The 22,398-nt window shown below is 46.3% G+C and overlaps 1 protein-coding gene and 1 long non-coding RNA gene across 7 annotated transcripts in view; one reads left to right on the forward strand and one right to left on the reverse strand.

The window, feature by feature from the left end:
- The first annotated feature begins 33 nt into the window (after positions 1–33).
- On the forward strand, positions 34–19,955 carry USHBP1 (USH1 protein network component harmonin binding protein 1). 6 transcript variants are annotated; one of them, XM_069102068.1, is made up of 16 exons: positions 34–206; positions 3,129–3,226; positions 3,558–3,629; positions 3,881–4,163; positions 11,212–11,330; positions 11,624–11,763; positions 11,880–12,113; positions 12,510–12,632; positions 13,814–13,902; positions 14,053–14,193; positions 15,467–15,646; positions 15,792–16,041; positions 16,685–16,894; positions 17,908–17,996; positions 18,138–18,260; positions 18,622–19,954. In XM_069102068.1, exons 4-16 carry the CDS (start codon positions 4,117–4,119, stop codon positions 18,800–18,802), a joined length of 1,926 nt encoding a protein of 641 aa, XP_068958169.1. In that variant the 5' UTR covers positions 34–206; positions 3,129–3,226; positions 3,558–3,629; positions 3,881–4,116; the 3' UTR covers positions 18,803–19,954. The 6 variants fall into 6 exon arrangements, with proteins under 6 accessions (XP_068958169.1, XP_068958170.1, XP_068958165.1 ...); XM_069102069.1 differs by having other exon boundaries at positions 3,905–4,163; XM_069102064.1 differs by having other exon boundaries at positions 3,994–4,163.
- Positions 19,956–19,980: 25 nt separating this feature from the next.
- Positions 19,981–22,398, reverse strand: part of LOC138172339 (uncharacterized) — a 32,703-nt gene continuing 30,285 nt past the window's right edge. The window contains exon 3 of the long non-coding RNA XR_011171095.1: positions 19,981–20,137. This is a non-coding gene — a long non-coding RNA (uncharacterized lncRNA). The remainder of the gene's footprint in view (positions 20,138–22,398) is intronic.

A 22,398-nucleotide genomic window follows, 5' to 3' on the forward strand; every position in this document is an offset into this window, starting at 1 on the left:
GTGACACGGGGGAGGTGGTATCCTACTTCCTTGAGTCCAGCCCCAGGTCTTTCCGGCACTGGCTTGACCAGCCAGCTGTTGACAGTGATGGTCCTACTACTCTGTCTGGCGGCCTGGGCTTTCACTCTGCCAATAACAGGGAACCCTGGGAGAGTCCTGGCCCCTTGAAGCTTTCCTTCACCTGATGACCCCACTATGAGCCAGAGGTACCCACTACACCTGGGAGGGTCTGGGGAGCCCTGCCTTAGTGCCCAGCAGCAGGGGTTGTGACCGCTGTCCTATCTTTACTCCTTGGCTTTGGGCATCTGGATCTGATCCCTTAGTGGCTCTGTAAAGAGAAAGGAAAAAGGGTGATGGGGAACTGTGTTAGGCCCTTGGTGTGAGTCTGGTAAATGCAGGCTGGAAGGTAATCTGTGAGCTAGGATACAGTATTTATATCCACTGAAACTCTGGTAACTCCCAGGGTAATGAGACTGGGTAGAATGGGAGCTCTGAAGCCCCAGTTCACCCTTCCCAGAAGGATAAGTATCTTACAGCCAGAGCTATACTAGGATTCATGCTGGCTGGGTCTGGCTTTGGAATCTCTTCTTAGCTTCCAAAAGCTCTCTTCCCCTTCCTACTCTGGGCCTAAGCCCCAGAACTTCCATCAGGACTTACTACCTGTATGACCTTGGGCAAATCACTTCCCTAATTTGATCCTTACTTTCTTCTTCTGTGAAAAGAAGGACTTGGTCTAGGTCAGTGGTTCCCATTCTTTTCAATTATAAAGACCGCCCCCCAGCATGAAAAGTGGTGGAATTATGTGTGTCCATTGGTTGAGAAAACACATATTTGAGATGTATTTGTAGTTTGTGAATCATAATGCATATTTTAATAAGTGATATGTGTATGGATGGGCAAAAGTTTTTTGTTTAACCAGAGAAGATAAATTGTGTGCTCATTTGTGACACTGAGTTAGTCATGAGAAACTTTGAGATTGATGGGAATCTGCAGCCCACAGATCAAGAATCACTGGACCAGGTGATATTGATGATATATCCACAAACTATTGACCTATAGTACTAGAAGGGCCCTTAAAACGAGGTCATGGAGTGCACACTGTTCTGCAGATAAGAAAGCTGGGGCCCAAAGAGGGAAAGGTACTTGCCTCCAGTCAGAGAGAGTCAGTGGCCAAGTTCACTTTAGCCATTTCTATCTCAGGATAAAGGTCTCCTCAAAGGACTATCTTAGCTATCAAAAACCTAGCATATACTAGTGCCCATTGTCTGCCCAGTCCAGTGCCAAACAGCCTGTGAAGTGCGGGGAAAGACGGGAAAGGAAAGAACCGGGCTCTGCCCTTGGGGAGCGTGTCGTTAGGCTGGGGAGATGAAACTCCCATGGGATGTTCTGAGAGTCATGTAGAAGACCATGTCTCCTCCTCTGTGTCTGCCTGCCAATATCCTGCCCTTCCTTCCTGTCTCAGTTCCAATGTGATCTTCTTCAAAAAGTCTTCCCTGCTCCACCCCACCCCTATCAGAAGTGTTCTCTCTGTCCTCAGAGACCCCATCTACCTCTCTTGTGGTCTTGCATTGTAATTCTGGGTATGGAAGAACAAAGCTATTTTCCCAGCTAGACAGTAAGTTCTTAGCCTTGTCTCTCCCATAGTCCCAGTAAATGTATGTTGAAAGATGGGAGGAAGGAATGCTGCTAAATTTTTGGTAGAGGAGGAGACAGGGAGAGAACTTGGAATTCTTGGCTAAGTAGTTTAGGCTTTTCTCCCATGAGTGATAGGGAGCCACAGAAAGTGAGAGGAAGGGAATGACCAAAGCTGAGTTTTAGGAATATTCAGCAATTAAATTCAATGAGCATTTAAAAGGCATTTATGAGATACGATGAGCTAGGTATTAGGGATACAAAGACAAAAGGGGACCATTTTGTACTGAGTTTGCTTTCTTGTGGGATTCAGTACGTGCACCGACAAGTTTAATGAAAGATCATTTGAGAGGAAGAGAATACTAGCAAATGGTTTGACTAGGGAAAGTTTTCCGGAAGAGGATGAAATGAAATGAAAAGCCTTTATTAAGCATTTACTATGTACCAAGCACTGTTTTAAGTGTTAAGAGACCGGAGGAGTGGAGGCTAGAAGCAGGCAGGGAGACTAGTTTAGGAGACTGATTTGTATATGAGGACTTTGGGAAGAAGACATCTGCTGAATTGTGGGACTGGGGAAGCAGTCAGTGATGAGGGATGCAATGCACCCTTATCAGAAGTCACAAATCGAGGCAGGTGAGGCATAGGGCTGAATGGGGCAGGCAGCAAGCAGATGTTAGGGTGAGCAAAAGATCCCGAATTTGGGTAGAAAGGGAGGTTGTTACAGCAGGGATTCTTTTCTTAAATAATCCATTAATTACTTTTTAGTTTTCAACATTCACTTTTATAAGATTTTGATTTCTAAATTTCCTCTCCTCCCCTCCCCAAGATGGCAAGCAATCTAACATAGGCCATACATGTACTATCATATTAAACATATTTCCACATTAATCATGCTGTAAAAGAAGAAACAGAACAAAAGGGAAAAACCTTAAGAAAGAAAAAAAAAGGAGAGCAAATAGTATGCTTCTACCTGCATTCAGACTCTGTAATTCTTTCTCTGGATGTGGAGAACATTTTCCATCATGACTCTTTTGGAGTTGTCTTAGATCTTTGCATTGCTGAGAAGAGCTAAGTTTATCGAAGTTAGTCATCACACAATGTTGCTGTTACTGTGTACAATGTTCTCCTCGTTCTGTAGAGCAGAGATTCTTAACCTTGGGCCCATGGACTCCTTAGGGGTCTGCAATTATATTTCTGGGAGTTCATGCATTTACATATACACATATGAATGTATATGTATATATGTACATGTCTGTGTGGGTATATATATATACATATATATAGACAACTACATTTTGATATAATCGGTTTCTTTTGTAATACTCTATATTTTTATTTTATGCATTGAAAAACATTCTTCTGAAAGGGGTCCATAGGTTTCACCAGACTGACTTCCAAAGGGATCCAGAACACAAAAAATATTAAGAATTCTTGGGTTAGAGTATCATCAAAGTATCATATGTAATCCTTCTAATACCTGTGCCTCCCTCTTCCAGGGGTTTCTTCTATATTTCTTGCTGGGCCAGTGACCGATATCATATGGCCTAAGCTGACTCTGAACTGACAGGTCTGGTAAAGTAAGTAGCCATACCAGGTAAGGAAGAGGAGAGCTCTAGTCTGATTCTTTCACAATTGTCTGGTTGCAAGACTCAATTCAAAGACTTGACCTGATGGTGTGGATGGGTAAAAAGATGATAGGGAGGGGCCTTTGAGAGTTCTGACTAGAGAGACTGAGAGTATAGCAATGCTAGTGACAGAAACAGGGGAATCAGAGAGATGAGTTTGGTGGGGATGGGATGATAAGAACTAAGGTCCAACAGAACAAAGGTAAAAGGTCATAGGGTCAAAGCCTTTGGGATGATTGGCTGGACAGAAATAGGATGGGGGAATGTCAGCTGGGCCCATCTCCTCTCTGTTCCCCACAGGCCAGGCCCAAACCAAAGATGAGCAGCCGAGCTACTAGACCCCGAAGCCGGCGGGGGAGGGCGCCACCCCCAGTGAGTTACTATGGTCCCTGGACAGGCTGATGCCTCTTCTTTGTTCCTCCTGAAAACAGGAAGAGAGGCTGAGTGAGGCCACCTCTCCCTCTGTCACATAGGTGGGGTTGGGAAGAATGGAGAGGCCCCTGGGCTTGCCTAACTCTGGAGTCCTCTCCCCACCTCCCAAGCTGCAGGCTTAGGTCCTATTTGCCCATCTGAAACCCTCAAATTCCCAGAAAATTCTGAACCTTAAATTCTGCCCAATGAAGGTAACCCCAGCATTCCTTGACCAGTGTCCCCTCCATGACCCACAACACTGATATGAGATGTCAGAATCCACTAAGGCTCAGAACCCTGTGGCCAAGGCTAAGGATGCTTGCAGGGGGAGCTGGACCCTGTGGTGGAGAGCACTGAAGAGGCAGATACCGTGGGAAACAGTGTCGGGCCAGAGCAGGCACCCAGGCTGTCCCAGGAAGCGTCACTGGCAGAGCACCAGGTCACCGCCATGGAACCAAGCCGCCAAAGTGACTGTCTACAGCTGGACAGACCCAGGTAGGACTGGGGCTTGGGGGGGCAAAGGGCAGAAAGGTATGTAGGGGCTACTCAGACCTGTCTCATCTTACTGCTCTGAGCTCTGACTTTACAGGGAGGAAGCTCAAGTTTCTCCCAGCTCGGACTTTGTGTACTCTATTCCAAGATTCCAACTCTTGAACTTCATGTTATAAGGGCCCTCTCAGTCCTGACATTCTGGGTTCTAAGGGCCCTCCCAGCTCTGACATTCTGGGGTCTAAGAACCCTCTCAGCCCTGACATTCTGTGTTCTAAGGGCCCTCCCAGCCCTGACATTCTGTATTCTAAGGACCCTCTCAGCCCTGACATTCTGGGTTCTAGGGCCCCTCACATCTCTGATAATTTTTGCTCTAAGAGCCTTCCTAACTCTGACATTCTGTGACTCAGGAAAGAATTTTACTCTTTTTGAATAATTTGTAGTTCCTGAATTTTTGCTTTTAAAGGACAAATTATCATTTCTCTGATTATTTAATCGCAGAGTCTCAGCTTTTGAAGGACCTTTGAAGGTCAACAGGTCCAACTTTTACCTGATGCTGAGTGAGCCCTTTCAATATAAGACCCTCATACACGATGACACAACCAGCAGTATTCACACACACACACACACACACACACACACACACACACACACTTGGCATTGGAAGACATTCTAGATTTCAATAAGGAGCCTCTGTCTTCATGGAGCCCATAATACAGAAAGGGACAGCTCAACCATAGGTGGTTGGAACAAGGAAAGGGATGGAGACAGGAACTGAGATTTTACATGTGAGGCAGCACCGACTAAGGAACTTCTCTACCATCACATATGGGGCAACTTCTTGGCCATGTGTCATCTTCAAGAGTTTCCTGGGGCATTGAGAAGTTCAGTGATTTTCATGGAATCAGAGGTAGGATGTGCAAGAGAAAGGACTGTGACTAAGGTCACTACAGTCAGTTCACCCTCTGTCTGCTATACCACTGGGCCTCCAAAGGGGCAATAAGTAAACACGAGTTTGTATAATCTTAATATGTATATGTACCTTCATATACATATATACATATAAAGTATTTCTAATATAATATATTTATATATTATATAGAATATAGACTAATGTAGAATATGGAATCTTAAAATATAGTATCTTATATACAATATAGAAATGTTTAGACTAATAGAGTATATACTAATATAGCATTAATATAGAATCTAGGAATATATATGTATTTATAGCAACTTACATTATATAATAGATGTAATATAAAATACAATAATTGTAATAATTTGTCATATTGTATTTTAATGATAAATGTATACAAATACATTTATAGAACTTTAGAATATGTATATATTTATAAAAACTTAGATATAACAGCTATAATATAAAATATAAGTATATGAACACATTTAAAGAATCTTAGAATATATACAAAAAAGAAACATAAAATAATAGACTATAGTCAAATGGGATTAATATAGAATATTATAATATATGTAAGCATTTATTGAATCTTAGAATAGATATACGCATATTAATATATTATAGACTCTTAGAATATATACAATATATGGAATAATAGACTATACACCAGCATGAGATTAATATAGAATCTTAAAATGTATACACACATGTGTATATATCTATGTATATTTAAGTATATCTCTATGTAGATAGAGACAGATATATGAGAAGCACCAGAGTATGCAGGAAAAAGGCTTGACCTCCAAGTCAGGAGACTCAGTCTCTTACACATAGTAGCTATATGACTCTAACCAAGTTACTTTCTAAATGCATAGAGGGAGAGAGGGTACTAACCTATTTAATAGAAGGAGTTTCTTCATTGAGGTATTCCCTACACCAAAGAAACCACAAATTCTCTCTCTCTCTCCTCTCTCTTTGTCTTTTTCTCTTTTGTCTCTCTATCTCTCTTTCTTTCTCTCTTCCTCTATCTGTCTTGCTGTCTCTCATCTCTCTCTCTCTCTCACTGTCTGTCTGTCTCTCTATCTCTCTTTCTTTTTCTGTCTCTGTCTCTCTCTCAAACACACAAAAGAGCCTTGGGAGAGGTTTGTTTTTTTTTTTTGCCTTTTGGAGGGCAATTGGGGTTAAATAACTTGCCCAAGGTTACACAGCTGGATTTTTTTGTGTGGGTGTTAAGTGTCTGAGGCTGGAACCGAACTCAGGTCCTCCTGACTCCAGGGCCTGGGCTTTACTCACTGTGCCACCTAGCCGCCCCCTGGAGAGTTATTTTTTAAAGTGCTATGTAAAGCCTGTTAAGGAAAGCTCTTACCAAACGAGAAGCTGGACACAAGGGAAGGAAATTCCCTGGGGGGAGGGGGGGTAGCATTTGAATTCGATTTTAAAGAATAGCTAGGTGTCATCTGGTGATGGGAGAGAGGGAAATCATTCTAAGTGAGAGCAAAGCAAACCAAAGCACTGAGGTATGGAAACATAATGCATGTTTGGGGGCAGGGAGCTGTCCAGTTGAACTAGAGCATATCACAGAATGTGTCAAGGGGAAGAAGCAGCTAGAATTGGACAGAGAGGGCTGGGTCAGGTTTTGAAGCACTTGGATTGCAGCAGAATAGCTTGGACTTTACCTGAATTCCTCTTAAAATTCCTCATTGCCTTCCCCACTGAATGCATGCATCATCTCTACACGAAACCTTCCCTGATAATGATAACTAGAATTTACATAGTACATTAAGGTTGGCAAAGCACTTTACAAATATCTTATTTTGTGCTTATAACAACTCTGAGAGGTAGGTGCTTATAACAACTCTTGGGGGTAGGTACTATTCTCTGCTTTATAGTTGAGGATATTGAGGTAAACAGAGGTTAAGTGACTTGCCCAACATCATGCAACTATTAAGTTTCTGTAACTGGATTTGAACTCAGGTCTTCCTGACTTCAGGTTTGGAGTTCTGTGCACCATGGTGCCACACGGCTACTCTGGTTACAAGTTTGGAAATCATCTGCATAGAGGAGAATTGGTGACCTGGGGGTGACTGAGGTTACAAAGGAAGAAATAGAGAGAAATGACCATAGGATCATAGATTTGGAGCTGGAAGGGCCTTAGAAGTCATAGTCACTGATTTTACAGATGAAGAGACAGGTTCACAAGCCTTCAGTGACAGTAAATGGCAGAGCTAAGATTCACAACCAGGTCCCCTCCATTTTAAGGTCAATACACAGTGCTGCTTTGGAAGAAGAGAGGGCTGAGGCCAGAACCTTAGAGAGCATTCACATTAAGGAGTCAGAAAGAAGATGAGACGCAGGAAATGAAACAACAAAGGAAAACTGACCAAAATAGGAGACCCAGGCAAGTGTGTTGTCTCTAATGTCAAAAGAGAAGGAAACATCTGGGATATTTGCTGTTTGGTCATTTTTCAGTTCTGTCTTCAGGGTTTTCTTGGCAATAATGGAGTGGTTTGCCATTTCCTTCTCCAAATCATGTTAGACGAGGAAACTGAGGCAAATAGGGTTAAATGACTGGTCCAGGGTCACATAGCTAGTAAGTATCTGAGGTTGGATTTGAACTCATGAAGATGACCCTTCCTGATTTCAAGCTCAGTGCTCTACCCACTGCCCCACCTGGCTGCCCCACTTAGCCTTTTCCAGGATGAGGAGGTGATCAACCAAAAAGCATTTATTAAGGTCCTCTAATGTTCTGAGCACTGACCTAAGTCCTAGGGATACAAATACAAAGACTGAAACAATCTCTAGTCTCATATTTACATTCTGATGAGGGAAACAGAAAATAAACATGTAAGTATATACATAATAAATAGGAGAAAAATAATAATGTATACAAGGTAGTTGGGGATGGGAGTGAATCAGGAAAGATTTCATGTAGAAGATAGTGCTTACACTGCCCCTTGGAGGAAGAAAGGGAAGGAAACAAGCATCTATTATTAATGCTTACTATAAACCTGCTGTGTTACTGAACCTACTATGTGCAAAGTGCCATATAAATGTTATCACATTTTATCCTCACAATGATACCTAGGAAGTAGGTTCTATTATTATCCCCCATTTTGCAGTGGGGGAAACTGAGGCAGACAGGGGTTAAGTGACATGCCCAGGGTCACACAGCTATGATGTAAGGTCGAATTTGAACTTATATTTTCCTGACTCCAGGCCCAGTAGTCCACCCACTACACCTAACTGTGCATTTATTTAAACAGGGGAAGACATATAGGAGTGGAGGTTAGGAAAGGGAGTTTTAGCCCAAGTGGTTACCCAAGTTTGTGAACCGCAGATTGTCACACGTTCCAGTTCCGATGGTGTTACTGTTTTCAATCACAGTGAGGGGATGGGTGGCACAAACGGGGATATACAGGGGATGAAGCAGCATGACGTTCCTGTAGGGTAGGCCTCAGTTTTCTAGTGGCCAGGACGTGAAGCATGGGCTGCGGCCAGCTAGATAGAGAGGATTTCTATTCGCTCACTCACCCACCGATAAGGATAGCTTGTCCCAGGGTGAAGTGCCAGAGATGGGGCCTCTGGAATGAAACCTCAGGTGACCCCTCAAAGGAAGAGGATTCTAAAAAGTAGAGATGAGCACTCCAGGTATGGGCTCAGGGGCTGACAGCCGGGGTGAATTTATAGCAGCAGGAGATAAAATGTGCACATCCCAGCTCTCCGGCTTGTTTGGCAGACAGACAGAAGGGAGTCAAGATGCAGTTAGCAAAGCCCTGGAAAAGGCAGGAAAGACAAATATTCACATATATATATATATTCACAGGGCCAGAGCCCAGACCCGTGAATTCACTGGCAAAGAGAACACCCAGAGGGAGGACCTCCCTCTACCAAAGCAACTCTGAAGTCTCTCTGAAGCTGAGACTTAATGGGCTTTTAGACAGCTGCCCAAGGGCATCCCACAACATTCTCAAGTGTAGCCTGAACAAGATTAATACAGTAATGGGAAATATTTAACAAAATCAATAAAAATACAATAGATGATGTTGAAATGTGGTTTTCTAAGTTAATATCTGGCCCACAGGTTAGCAGCCCTCTTTGAGTCTGATATCACTGTTCTAGAGCAAGGCCATCTCCAGTTGTCCTGATTTATATCCGGCCACTGGACCCATATGGCTCCAGAGGAGTCAGTGAGGCTGGTGACCTTGCACAGTCTTCCGTCACTTAAATCCAATTCACTTGCAAATCATGGCATCATCTTCCTGATAATATGGTCCTCTTGGGGAACAAAGGAAAAACAACTGATCTAGTGCACTGAGAAGTTAAATGACTTTCCCCAGGGTTATACAGTCAGTATGAAGAAGGTTTAGCAAAGGGCTAGTTATGTGTAGGCACCTAATAAATGTTTATTCAGTTTAGCTGAATTGAATCCACTATGCAATGCTGCTACCTGTATAAATGACATTTGTGTAGTGCAGGGTGGGGAACCATTTTTTCTGTGAAATTTGGATTCAGTCAAAAAGCCAAACTTAAGAATCTAGAAGGCCACAAGTTTCTCATTATATGTGTGTGTGTGTGTGTGTAATTTATGTATTTATTTTATTGATTTATTAGGACTTCCATTTTACAGATGAGGAAAGTGAGGCTCAGAGAGGTCATTTTACTCGTTAGGGTCTTCAGAATTAGGATTTAAAAGCAAGGCTTCCTACCTTTAGGTTGCTGCCTCTATGATATCAGTGATATAGAGGGATTCATTAGTTGTAGTTAGGTGTAGGCCCCTAGAAAGCTACCCCAGGTTTGAAGCATTTTTTGTGGGTCAGCATTTACTTCCAGCTAGGACTCACTAGTTCAGAATAAAATATGTTTAATCAAAGGCATAAAAAAAAAGGATCACCATCCACACAGAAGTAAATGGTCCTCACTGGCTCCCATGCTGCCAGTGGGGAAGGAGGCAGATCCAACCAGGGAGGGATATTTACTGAGCTTGTGCCTACTATGGGCCAGACACTGTGCTAAACACTGGGACACATGCATGGGAAGGACAATAGGGTCTCTCCTTCTGCACAGTCACTGATGTCCTCAGGAGAGCTGAGCTGGGGTCCTGGCCTGCTTGGGTCCTTCTGACAACTGTCTCCCGGGCATCTCTGCTCCATGCTGCTCTCTTCTGCCATCTGCTGGCTTCCAACTGCAGTGAGACTTTTTCCTCCATGAGACCAAGATACTTATCAGCACCTCAGTCTCAGTGGGGCTAATAGTTAAGCTATTTTGTATTGTAGACCCATTTAGCTACCTGAATCCTGCTAGCTAGTGTAGCTTTCAGACTTTTAAAATCAATTATATTTGTATTTATTTTGTTAAATGTTTCCCAAATACATTTTATTTTCATTTTTAACATTCTTTTTCTAAAATTGAGTTCCAGATTCTCTCTCCCTCCTGCCTCTCCCCTGCCCACTGAGACTTGTCCTTAGACATTTTAAAAACTATTTAAAAAACATTTTTGTCTCTTCTGTGGCTCCCTAGTCTAGTTCCCCACACCCATCTAATTCTTACCAAATTATGATCAAAGAATTAGGATGTCTGTAAAGACTTTTGCAAATGGTAAAAAGATATTCACATTCCTGAGGTTATCATCCCCTGGTCCCTGCAAGTCAGCCCAGAGGCCATAATTAGCTAAATTTCAAATGAGATAGGTGAAACTCCCATCATGCCCCTGGAGTTCCATGGAAGTCACAGGGTCTGGGCTGGGTGGAGAGCTACTGGGCTAGTGAACTTTGCCCTGCTTCTCCATGGGAACAAAGTTATTCCCTTTCTACACAGATACCCATGCCTTATACATGTATGTGCCTGCAGGTACCCATGGATGCATGTGGAAGCATGCATACATATTTACACACTCCTTATATTTTCCTTCTGGTTTCCTCCCTCCCCATTCCTCTTTACTTTCTCTCCTTCCCTGAGTACAGGCTCTTTTGCCCTTGGAACAAAGCACCCAAGGCATCAAGACAGGGTGTCTTGCTTCCTCCTCTCCCAGGACCATCAGGAGAAAATGCCCAGTGGATGGAGGGATGAATGTGAGTGAGAGTAGGGGAGCCTGTGATCTGATGGTACCCGTGCCCTGGGCCTTGTTTTCTTTAGGGATGGACAGATAGAAGCCTCAGAGCCCAGCAGCCATCTAACTTCTGGAAAGCTGCCCACAATGTCCACTTCTCCTCCTTCTCAGTTCCACCAGCCCTCAGGAGAGGATGCCCAGGAAGGTGAGCTCCCTTCACACTCTGGAGGGCTTATCATTGTCTCAGAGTGCTGTTGACTGTCTGCCTTAAACTGTCATTGAATATTCCCTCTCTCCATAACCTTCTATCATTATAACTCATGAAATTCACTTGAAGCAGCTCTACACTTTGTACCTCTTCCTAGAGGTCCCTGCCCCACTTCACACCCATTAGAGTTTCAACCTTTCTCCCTCAGATCTCCCAAGATTAAAGCATATATTCCCTTCCACCCCCCAACTAATCCCTAGAGTTCAGAATTCCTTGGTTCCAACTCCCAGGTCATGGCCCCAATCTGTACCTGGTTCTGCAGCAGGCCGTTGAGTCCTTGGAAAAGGTGGCAGCCACTTGTCGACAACAGGCCTCCAGCCTCCCGGCTTCAACTACGCTAGGCCCAGAGGAAGAAGGCAAGGCTGATGAGGTAAGCATCTCCCGATCAATTAGGGAAGACTTTCTGCAGGAAGCCTGAGGTTGTAGGCCACAGTTTCTGTGTCTCAAGTCAGATCCTCTATATATGCATGGATATATATCTCTCAGGATAAACCGTGGCCTCTGCAAAGACTGGAGGAATTGGTCAGGGGCTGGGGCCCAGTAGGCCATGAAGAGGGGATGCCTGAGCAGGAGAGAATGGACTACAAACAGAAGGTTCTCAGCCTGACTGAGCAGAATGCCAGCCTTCGGGGTGCTCTGAAAAGCAAGGAAGAGGAGCTGGCCCAGGATCAGGCCTCCCTACAGGCCTTTCAAGATGAAAAGGAGAAGCTACAGAGACAGGTGGGTTTGAGGTGGGGTTTTGGGGTGGTCTGGGAGGAAGACCAGGACCTTCCCTCAAGGCGTCTTCATTCTGGAGAGAAGACATGGTTCAGTCCCTATTCTCAGGGAACCTCTTCTATGAGAAGGGAGATACAGCCTCCTACCCTCCAATTCAGGCTACATAGTCCTCAAGGGACGAAGCAACTTCCCTCAGAGGGAGGGGTCTTAAGCTGGGAAGCATTTTAGGGGGGTAAGGGTGAGATATGAAAGAAAAGAAGGACAGTGCTTGGAGAAAAGAGGACTTGGGAGAGCCCAGTGTGGGACAGGAGGGACAGGAGATTGAACCTGTATTGGGGATGGGCTGGTAACAAAGCCTTCTAGCACTCAGTGCTGCGCTGCCCTTCCCTCCCCCTTCAGGTCTGGGAGCTGCATGAGTCTATACTGAAGCTTGACCTGTCTCCAGCACTCCCCCTTAGCCAGAACAGCTCCATGAGCAGATCCAGCAGCCCAGGGCCTGACGGGGAGCTCTGGGGGGCCCAGGTGGGTACCATAATGATCATCATACATCATTTGTATGGTACTCAAAGGCTTACCAGGAACATTCCCCACAACTGTCCTGTGATGTAGGTAGTGAAAAAGATTACCTCCATTTCACAGATGAAGGAACAGAGGCCCAGAGAGAAGGAGTAACCTAACCACAGGTTAATGGCCAGTTAGCAGCAGAACTGGGACTGAAACCCAGATATCCAGACTCCAGGTCCAGGGTCCTTTTGGCAATACAAGGAATTCTTTTTGTTTGTGGGCAATCAGGATTAAGTGACATGCCCAGGGTCACACAGCTAGTAAATGTCTGAGGCCAAATTTAAGCTCAGGTCCTCCTGACTCTAGGGTCCTCCTGATTCTGGGGTTCTGCTCTATCCACAACATCTAGCAGCCTCCTATACCAGGAATTCCTAATGTTTTTTATCATGGACCAATTTGGCAGGACAAGGAAGCCAATGAACCTCTTCTCAGAATAATGCAAAGAAATGAGCATTTATTAAATATGTGTCAGGCAATGTACTAAGACCCAGGGATACAAATACTGGCAAAAAAAAAAAAAAGGCCTTACCCTCAAAGGGCTTACAGTCTAACAAGGAAAGACAATGTACCAAAGAAAGGTGAAAAGGGAAAGGCAGAAGAGAAGATACCCATTGAGGAGATACCCATTGAGGAGGGCATGGTGTAGACGTCTGAAGTCAGAAGTGGAGCCAGGAAGGGCAATGAAGTTTGGCAAGCTTGGGCCCCTTCCCAAAATGGAGGCCCTGGGAAGAACTCACTTGTGGGAGAATAATGTGATAAAATAAACTAGATAGAATTACTAAGGAAACTGAAAGGTTAGTGAAAGTGTGTGTGTGTGTGTGTGTGTGTGTGTGTGTGTGTGAGTGAGTGTGCGTGTGCCCATGTATGTATGTATATATTTACTATCAAAGTCCATGGATCCCTTGGAAACCCGTGAAGACCAGGTTAACAATGCCTGTCCTGTCCTGTTCCTGTCTCCCTTACTGTAGGTTAGGAGTGGGCTCTTGCCAACTGCTGTCCCTAATCTGATGCCCCCTGGGTAAATCAGAATTCCCGTTATAGTCAAGGCTGGAATTAGGCCCTTGGGGTATCCAGAATCCCCATGGTGGTGGGGATACAAATTCAGATCCTCTCTTAGGACATCTCATCCCTTGCTACAGCAACTACATAGTATTTCCAGCCCTGTGATCCCAGCACCCCTCACACCAGAGCAGCAGGACCTGGAGGCCCAAATGGAACAGCTCCGGAGGTAACATCTGTGACCCCCTGGGCTAGGGAGGTACAGGCTGAGGTCAGTCTCTGCCCAGTCTGTCTCCTTCTCAGGGCAGCTGGCTAGGAATCCTGGGCTAGGTTATCACATCCATCTCTCCCCTAGCTTTTATCCTTTCCTCTTTCCCAGGACTATTCAGAGGCTAAAATGCTTCAACCAGATGATGCTGGGGGCCCTACAATCCTGTAAGAGCTACTCAGAGGGGCTGAGCATGCAGCTGGGACAGAGAGAGGCTGAAACTACTGCCCTGCGCCTAGCCCTGCAATACAGGTGAGCCAACAGTGTAAAAACCAGCAGCTACCATAAAGGGACCCTCGGTACATAGACTTACTGAGGAATCCTACCTGGCACTGGGGTAAATGTCTGAGTTTTTTGTGAGGTAGCATCTAGATGGGATCTCTAAGATATGACTTTTCTTGGGCACTGTTGAGGTAGCTGGAGCCAGAGATCATGGAAGTTGGGGAAATCAGGCAACTGTAATCCAAGATGTTTAAAGCCATCAAGGGGGTTAGGATGGAAAGAACTGTGAGCCAGGTACTAAAATTGTTGGGAAGGAAAAATAGTAACTTAGATATTCAGATATGGCAGCAACAAGGACTCTCCAGGATCATAGATTTAAAGCTGGAAGAGATCATTTGTTCTGACCCACTCACCTTGCAGATCAGGAAACTGAGGTATGTGACTTGCCCAGGGTCACACAGTTAGTAAGCGTCTGAGGGAAGATCTCAATCTACATCTTCCCAATTCCAGACTCAGAATTCTATTCTCTACATGGTGTGATAGTGGCTGAGGGAGGGTCTGAACCTAGCATATCAGCTCTTCCTTACCAAGTGGGATAGGGAGTGTGAGAGAAGGAGCCTCCAGCCTGGCAGAGCATACCAAGAATGGTAATTTCAGAAGGAAGCTAGGTTTCAACGAGGACCAAAAGATGGAAGGAACATGAGGAGGAGAACTGGGATCAGGAGAAGGTTGGCCATCCCATGTGACATGGGTCCCTGAAACCAGAAACAGTCAGGGTCTGTTTCTCTGATGGAGAATAGGCCCCTCAGAGAAGAGCATGATGACCATGGGACTCTAGGGGATAGAAGCCCAGGGGACAGGCAAGGAAATGGCAAGGTCAGGTGGCTAATCACACCCTGAGGCCAGAGCGAGAGGAAACATACCCCTACTGATGTCAGTGCCTATATCAAGGCTCTATTCACCCCATTAGATCCAACTCTTACTGGGAGAGACACAGCACTGTCCTCACTGAAGCCGTGGTATGAGGAGGGAGAGTCTAGTCTCAGAGAGTCCCTGACCTGAGAATGAGGTGGGAAGAGACATGACCCAAGGCTGAGAGAGAAAAACATGACCCTAGGCTAAGGGGCTAAAGAACAAGACTAGCCACAGAACAAGGACTTCAGTCATTTAAACGTCAATATTGGAGATACTAATGATTCTGAGACAGGCCAAGGGTAGTTAATGAGGGATAATATACAGGAAGGGGTGAGAGGTATGGGAGTAGGGGAGGCCTCAGGAATGTTCTGAGCAGGTCTGTGTCTAGCAGTGAGCAGTGTGTGGAGGCCTATGGGGTGCTGCTGGACCTGCGGACAGTCGACACAAGGACTGGGCCAGGCCCACAGGCCAGAGAAGGAAGGACAAAGTCAGCCATGGCAGTGGCACAGCGACTTTTGTCTGAGGAAGACCCTGCAGAAGCTGGCATCCTGGCTCGTGTCTATGCAAGGTATGGGGACTCCAGGGGGAATTGTGCCTGCAAGCCCCAGGAGGTGGAAGGAGAAGAGAAAAGCAGGACAAAAGGCTACAGGGGGGTTTAGGCTACCATGGCAGGATGATGCCCTCTGGGGTGGCACAGCCTCTGCCTCTTGCAGCCCTGAGGGCAGCAGTGTAGATGCACCCACAGAACTGGAGGTAGCAGCACTCCTACAGGGTTATATTGGGAGGCTCCGGGCACACCAAGCCTTGGTGAAGATGCCCCCTGAGCCGGACCCCAGACCAGGCCATGGGCCCCATGGGCTTCGGGAGGAAGCCATCTTTCAGGCAATGTTGGAGGCTCAGCCTGACTTGGAGCTGCCAAGGCTGGAAAAGACACAGATTCAGCAAGAGCTGGCCACCATGAGGGTATGTAACCCTACAATCTTCTACTCCCTTGCTCACTGTTCTCTCTTTCCTCCCCTTAACCTCCGACTCTCTTAGAAGCAGGAGTGACTTCAGAGCACAGAATACCAGAAGAGCATACTTGGAAGTCATCTTACAAGGGAGATTTTCATAAGGGGTGGAGGTCAGGGGGAACTTAGAACACAGAAGACCAGATCTGGGATGGGCCTTTGAATTGAGCATGTCAGAAATAAAAGGACATCAAAACACAGAATGTTAGAACTGAGAAGGACCTTTAGAACATAATGTCAGAGGTGAGAGATGGGGTGCAGGTGGGGCTTAGAATCTAGAATGTGCTCTTTAAATACAGAAGGTCTGGGCTGGGAGAGCCTTAGAACATAGGCCAGTTAGGGGATTGAAATATAGGTCATCTATCCCCTCTTATCTTCAAGCCTCTGCTCACTGCCATCCAAAGGGTGGGTAGGAACTCAGGCCAATGCCCTGGATATTGTCTCTGGGAGCCTGAACACTATAGTTTGGTCCTCCACTCATTATGCCCCAAATGGCCCTCTTGAGGTCTCAGTTTTCCCCCAGGGAGGGATCAGTGCCCAGCCCTGGAGAAGAGCAGTAAGGAGGAACCCAGCTCTGCCCGTGTCCTTGCCCACAGGAGGCCCTGATGGACCTGACGCTGAAGCTGCAGTTGGTAAAGAAGGAGAAGCGGGCATTGGAACTAAGAGATGCAGCCCACCGGGCACAAGGCACTCTCTACCTCCTGCTCATTGAGCAGCTTCGATGGCAGCTGGGCCAGGGCAGACCCCACGATACCCTCAGCTCGGGGGGTAGTGACAGTGACAGCGACAGCAGCTGTGGAGCATGGGTGAGCACCTTTGGGGGAGAGAGGAGGGGAGGGGGAAGCCAAGCCTTGGGTTCTGTGGACATGCCCCTGATTTGGAGGCAGTACAATTCAGTAGAAAGTGCCCCAGGCTGTGAAGCTGGGGCCTACAGTCACTTCTAACTTCCAGCTTCATCAATTTGACTGAAACTGCTCTCCCCAAATCACCTGTGACCTTTTCATTGCCTTTTCTGAGTCCTCATCCAGCTTGGCATCCCTGCAGTCTCTGACTGCCCATCACCCTCTTTTCCTTGACACTCTCTTCTCTCTAGGTTTTCATGACCTATCTCTCTCCTGGCTCTAGCTTTCTGACCAATCTCTCTCAGTCTCCTTTGCTGAATCTCCTTCCAGGAGCTGCCTACTAATTGTCAGTATCTCCCAAGGCTCTTTCCTGGGCCTTCTTCTCCATTGATCCTGTAACCTCCAAGATCACATGTGATATTGACATTATTGATGTCAATATCTCAACTGATATTAACGTAGTCCTCTACTGGATGGATATTTGAGGAATGGCAAGCCACTCCAGCATCTCTGCCAAGAAAACCCCAAATGGAGTTGGATGCAATGAAAATGACTGAATTTGATATTCAAAGCTCTTTATGACCTGGCCCCACCTGGCTTCCTACCCTTCCTATGTGCTTAACCTTACTTAACACTCTCCACTATTCTTTGATCAAGTGGCATTGACCTCCATGCTGTTTCTTGCACACTCTATCTCCAGACTCCAGACTTCTGAGCTCCTTGAGATCAAGGATTGTTTTTTTTTCCTAACTATTCTTTGTATTCCCAGGACTTAACATCATACCTGGCACATAGTTGGCACTTAAAATGTTTGTTGACTGACTGACTGTCATTGACTCTATGTGACTTTGGCAAAGTCACTCCCCCCAGTCAGGACATCCTCTAAAACGAGGCTGATAATGATTGTTCAGTGTACTTCCTGGAGTTGTCACAAGGAAAGTGTCTTGAAAGCTGACCTGTTGGTATCATTACTCCAGGCTCCCGGAGATGGGGACCAGACAACCTGGCCAGGGGAATCCAGGGACTCCAAGGACATGATGCAGGAGCTCACCAATTCCCTGACTCGGTGGGTACCTCCCTCCAAGGGGTGAGGGTGGGCACTGGAGAATGCCCTGAAGATAGCCTGCCCCATAGCCATCTGCCTGCAGGGAGCAGGGAGGGGGCCCCCATATGTCCATCTCCCTCCACCCCACCTCTGGGGTACCAGGACCCATGAGTTACAAGGACAATTGAAGGAGCTACAGGGTTCACTGGAACAGATGGTCCAGGATGAGAGGGCCCAGCGAGCCCAGTGTGTGGAGCTCACCAATGACTTCTGCAAGGCCCACAGGTTAGTTTAGCCAACAGCTGGACTTCCCCAAAACCCTCACCTTCCAACTTTGTCTCCTGCCCCAAACTCACACCTTCATTGTACATAAAGTTCTTCACATACAAGGTCAGGAGACCATGTCCCTGCCCTCTGGTACTACAATCAGTTTAATAGAACCTAGAATATCAGAACTGGGTGGGCCCTTAGAACCCAGAATGACACACCGGGGAGGGACCTTACAACACAAAAAGTCAGAGCTGGGATGGTTCAGAGAAGACAGAAGGATATACCTAACCCTTCCATGTGGGAATGAAAGACCCCACATGGCACTAAAGAGTCTCTAGGAAGGCTCCTCCAGTGCTTCTGGCCTCCCTGCCCACAGTGCCCTGGTGCTGGCCTTCCGGGGGGCCCAACGGAAGCAGGAGCAGCAGCAGCAGACCCTGGACCAGCAGATAATGCAAATGGCTGCCTGTCAGGAGGAGGAGCTGGAGTCCCTGGTCCAGGCTGCCCAGGCTTTAGAGGGTTCCGGAGTCCTCATGCCCTGGGGAGAGACTTCTCTCTAGAGACTCTAGCCTCTTTCTCCTTACCCCATCCCCATCCTCAACCCCATGTTTAATCACTAGTATACCTAGCTGTGCCCACTCACCCACTCTGTACCAACCCCCAGACCCTGCTACCCCTTTGGGGAGGGGAGATTGGGCGCATAGATGGGATGGACTCCTTTCTGATAAAGTCATAAGATTGGGAGCTAGAAGACACCTTGGAGCTTTTTTCTTACAGATGAGGAAACTGAGGCTCAATCTTTTTGGACTAGGGTTCATACAGAGGTGGCACTCCCTGTGTCTGCTGTTGCTCCTGACCAGGTCTGTGGATCATCTGTGGAGCTGCAGGGTGGCAGAGCCAACCAGGGTCTGTCCCATCCATCCCTCTATCAAGGCCGTGCCTGCCCATCTGGCCTCCTTTCGGGCTCTTTCGTCCCTCCTCAGGCTCCCCTTCTCTGGACTCTGTCTTAGGCCCTCTCTGGACTTGAGCCTAGGTCCTCTCTGTCAGAGGCTGGCATTGGGCTGGCATATACCAACATCCACCTAGAGAGAACTTGGCCTCTCTTGCCTGGTCACCTGGTACTCTCCACTGTTTTGGGTAGACGTTGCTTAGACTCAGTTCTGCCCCCTCCCTGCCCACCAGCTGGTGCTCCAATAAATGAGGCCACCACTCAGGCCCTAGGAGCAGATGGGAGAGGAAGAGGGTCCAGGGCTCACTGAGCAGACCCAGAGAGGAGAGGGCATCTTAAAGGGACAAGGAAATTTAGAAAAAAGGAAGAAGGTCCCTTTTCCAGAGTTGGCAGAAACTACTGTCCTTTAGGGCAGAGAAAATTATGGGGCCCCTCTACCTCTTCCTCCTCCTAACCACCAAAAGAAACCATCAAACCCAGCTCTCCCCAGGAACTTTCTGTACAAAAGGTTGGCTCCTGCTGCCTTTATTGCTTCCAGAGCTGATCATCACCCCCTACCCAGTCTTCCCCTTCTATTCCTTGGCCCCTCTTTAGAAATATCAGTCTTGCTTTTTCCTTGAGGTCCCCCCGACTTCCCCCTCTCCCATCCTAAGCTCAAAGGCTCTATCGGACAGCTGCTAAGCATTGGAGCACTGCCCCAGAGTCAGCTGCATCACAGTCCCTGATGGCTGGGGCAGATCCAACGAGGCTTTGTTATATAGTTTCTCTGAATAAATCATCTCTCTCTAGTCATGGTCTCAGTTTATGGGCAGAGGGGCCTAAGGTCTCCAAAGCAGGATGTGTGCTGGATCTCCAGGTCATTTCAGGCAGGCATTAGGCTTCTCTAGGATTTCTGTCTTCTCCCACAAACATGAAGTGCCAAGTATGCAGAATTCTGTGCTAGGCACTGGGGAAAGGCAAAATATAGATGAGGAAGTTTCCATCAGAGAGGAAAAAGATAAACATAAGTATATAAACCTTAAAGAAGTGCATTAGAGTGAGGTCCAAAGGGGAAATCCTTATAGACCGGAAGATCAGAGAAGGTATCTTAAAGGAGATGGCAGGGGCAGCTAGGTAGAACAGTGGATAGAGAACCAGCCCTGGAGTCAAGAGGATCTGAGTTCAAATCCAGCCTCAGACACTGACTAGCTGGGCAAGTCACTTAACACTCCCACCCCCACCCGTTGCCTCAAAAAAAAAAAGATGGCATTGGAATTTGATGGGGTAGGCAGGAACTCAACGAGTAAGGATGGAGAATAAGGACGTTCCAAGGACATGGAATAGAGTGGGCAAAGGTATGGAGGAAGGAAAACAAAGGATAGGTTAGGGAGAGGGAAATGAAATGAGGAGTTGAGGGTGGAGAAGACAGTAGTAGATAAGCCTATGAAGGCCAGATCTGGCCTTTACAGCTTGGGGGACACTCAGATTTGGGAGTTTAAACTTGATTCTGGAGGCAGTAGGGAGCCACTGAAGATCCCTGAGCAGAGTTGATCCATGATTAGAACTATATATGCATAAGGAAGATTATTCGGGAAGTGATGGATGGATGGATGGATGGACGGACGGACGGATGGATGGATGGATGGATGATAGAAGTGTGGAGGCAGTGGAGGTGGGAAGACCTATTAAGGCACTGCAGTAGTCCGGTGGAAGCAGTGGGGATAAAAGAGGAAATACACCAGAGAAACATGATGGGAAGGAGGAAAATGGCAGATATGAGAGCTTAGAAGAATTAAAGAAAGGTTATAAACACGGGAAAATAGATCAGTAGTGATGCCACAGACAAAAAAAATGAAGTCAGAAAGAGCAGATTTAGGGAACGGAGCAGAATTGGAGGGTCCATCATCCAGGCTCCATCTTGAAACAGAATTAAGTTCAATATTGGAAGCTTAAAGTAATATGGCTTGGGGCTGCTAAGTGGCACAATGAACAGAACACCGACCTTGGAGTCAGGAGGACCTGAGTTCAAATCTAGCCTCAGACACTTAATGCTTACTAAATGTGTGACCTTGGGCAAGTCACTTAACCCCAAATTGCCCTGCCTTCCCCACTCCAAAAAGAAAAAAAAATAACAATAATAATATGGCTGGTGTCCACACCAAGGTTTCCCTGCTGGGAACATTGGAATTTGGTGCATTTTGTTCTAAGGGTCCTTTGCTCCCATTCAGAGTAATGAAATGTTGATTATAGGCTAGGGTTCTTCTAACCTGACTGGCATAAATGTGAGGTCCCTAAATGGCCAGAGTAAATCCCCTTCCCTCTCTGATGGGCCTGTTCCTTCACCAAAGACCTAATCAATCCTCCCAATTAATACTACTATGCCACCTCACTCCTTTTTTCAAGTGGAAATAGCTCAAGGATGCTAGAGAGTCAAGCAACCCTACAGTCCCTATGATTCACATTACCAGGTTTAGGTGGGGGTTTGTGTGCAAAGGCATAAGGCGGGGGGAGATGGGATGGTATGTTTAGGAAACAAAAAGTCAGTTAGTTTGACTATAGTGTAGAGTTTATGAAAGTTTATGGTCATACCATGTAATCAACCTGGAGAGTATGTGAAAGATTTTAAATGACAAACAAATGGAGTTCATTGTAAAGGCAATGGGGAGCTGTGGAAGTTTCTTGAGCTGGGCAGTGATATGGTCAGATCTGCATTTCAGGAATATCAATTTGGCAGTTATTTGGAGGATTGATTGGATAGAATGGTGTGAATGCAAGGAGACCAACTGCCAAGCTATTGCAGTTTTCCAGGAGAGAGACGATAAGGGGAGACATCAGACAAACAATTATGTATGTACAAGATACCTGGAAGAGGAAGGGCATCCCAGATAGCAAGGATGAGGGGCAACTATGAAAAGCCTCCTTCAGAAGGTGGGAGTTTGAATTGAGTCTTGAAGGAACCCAGGGAACCATCTGACAGAAGGGAAAACATGGGAGGTATGGGGCATAGCCAGTGAGAAAACAGGAAGGAGTCCAAGAGGCTGCTGGATCCTAGAGTACATAGAAAGTATAAAAAGACTGGACAAGAGAGGAAGGTTGTAAAGGTCCTTCCATAGGGGCGGCTAAGTGGCACAGTGAGTAGAGCGCTGGCCCCGGAGTCAGAAGAAGTTCAGATTCAGCCTCAGACACTTAACACACACACACACACACACACACACACACACACACACG

This window comes from Petaurus breviceps, unplaced genomic scaffold (genome assembly GCF_028583685.1).
Source record: "Petaurus breviceps papuanus isolate PSGF00001 unplaced genomic scaffold, PetGlider_PUasm1.0 523, whole genome shotgun sequence".
Classification (NCBI taxonomy): Eukaryota; Metazoa; Chordata; class Mammalia; order Diprotodontia; family Petauridae; genus Petaurus; species Petaurus breviceps.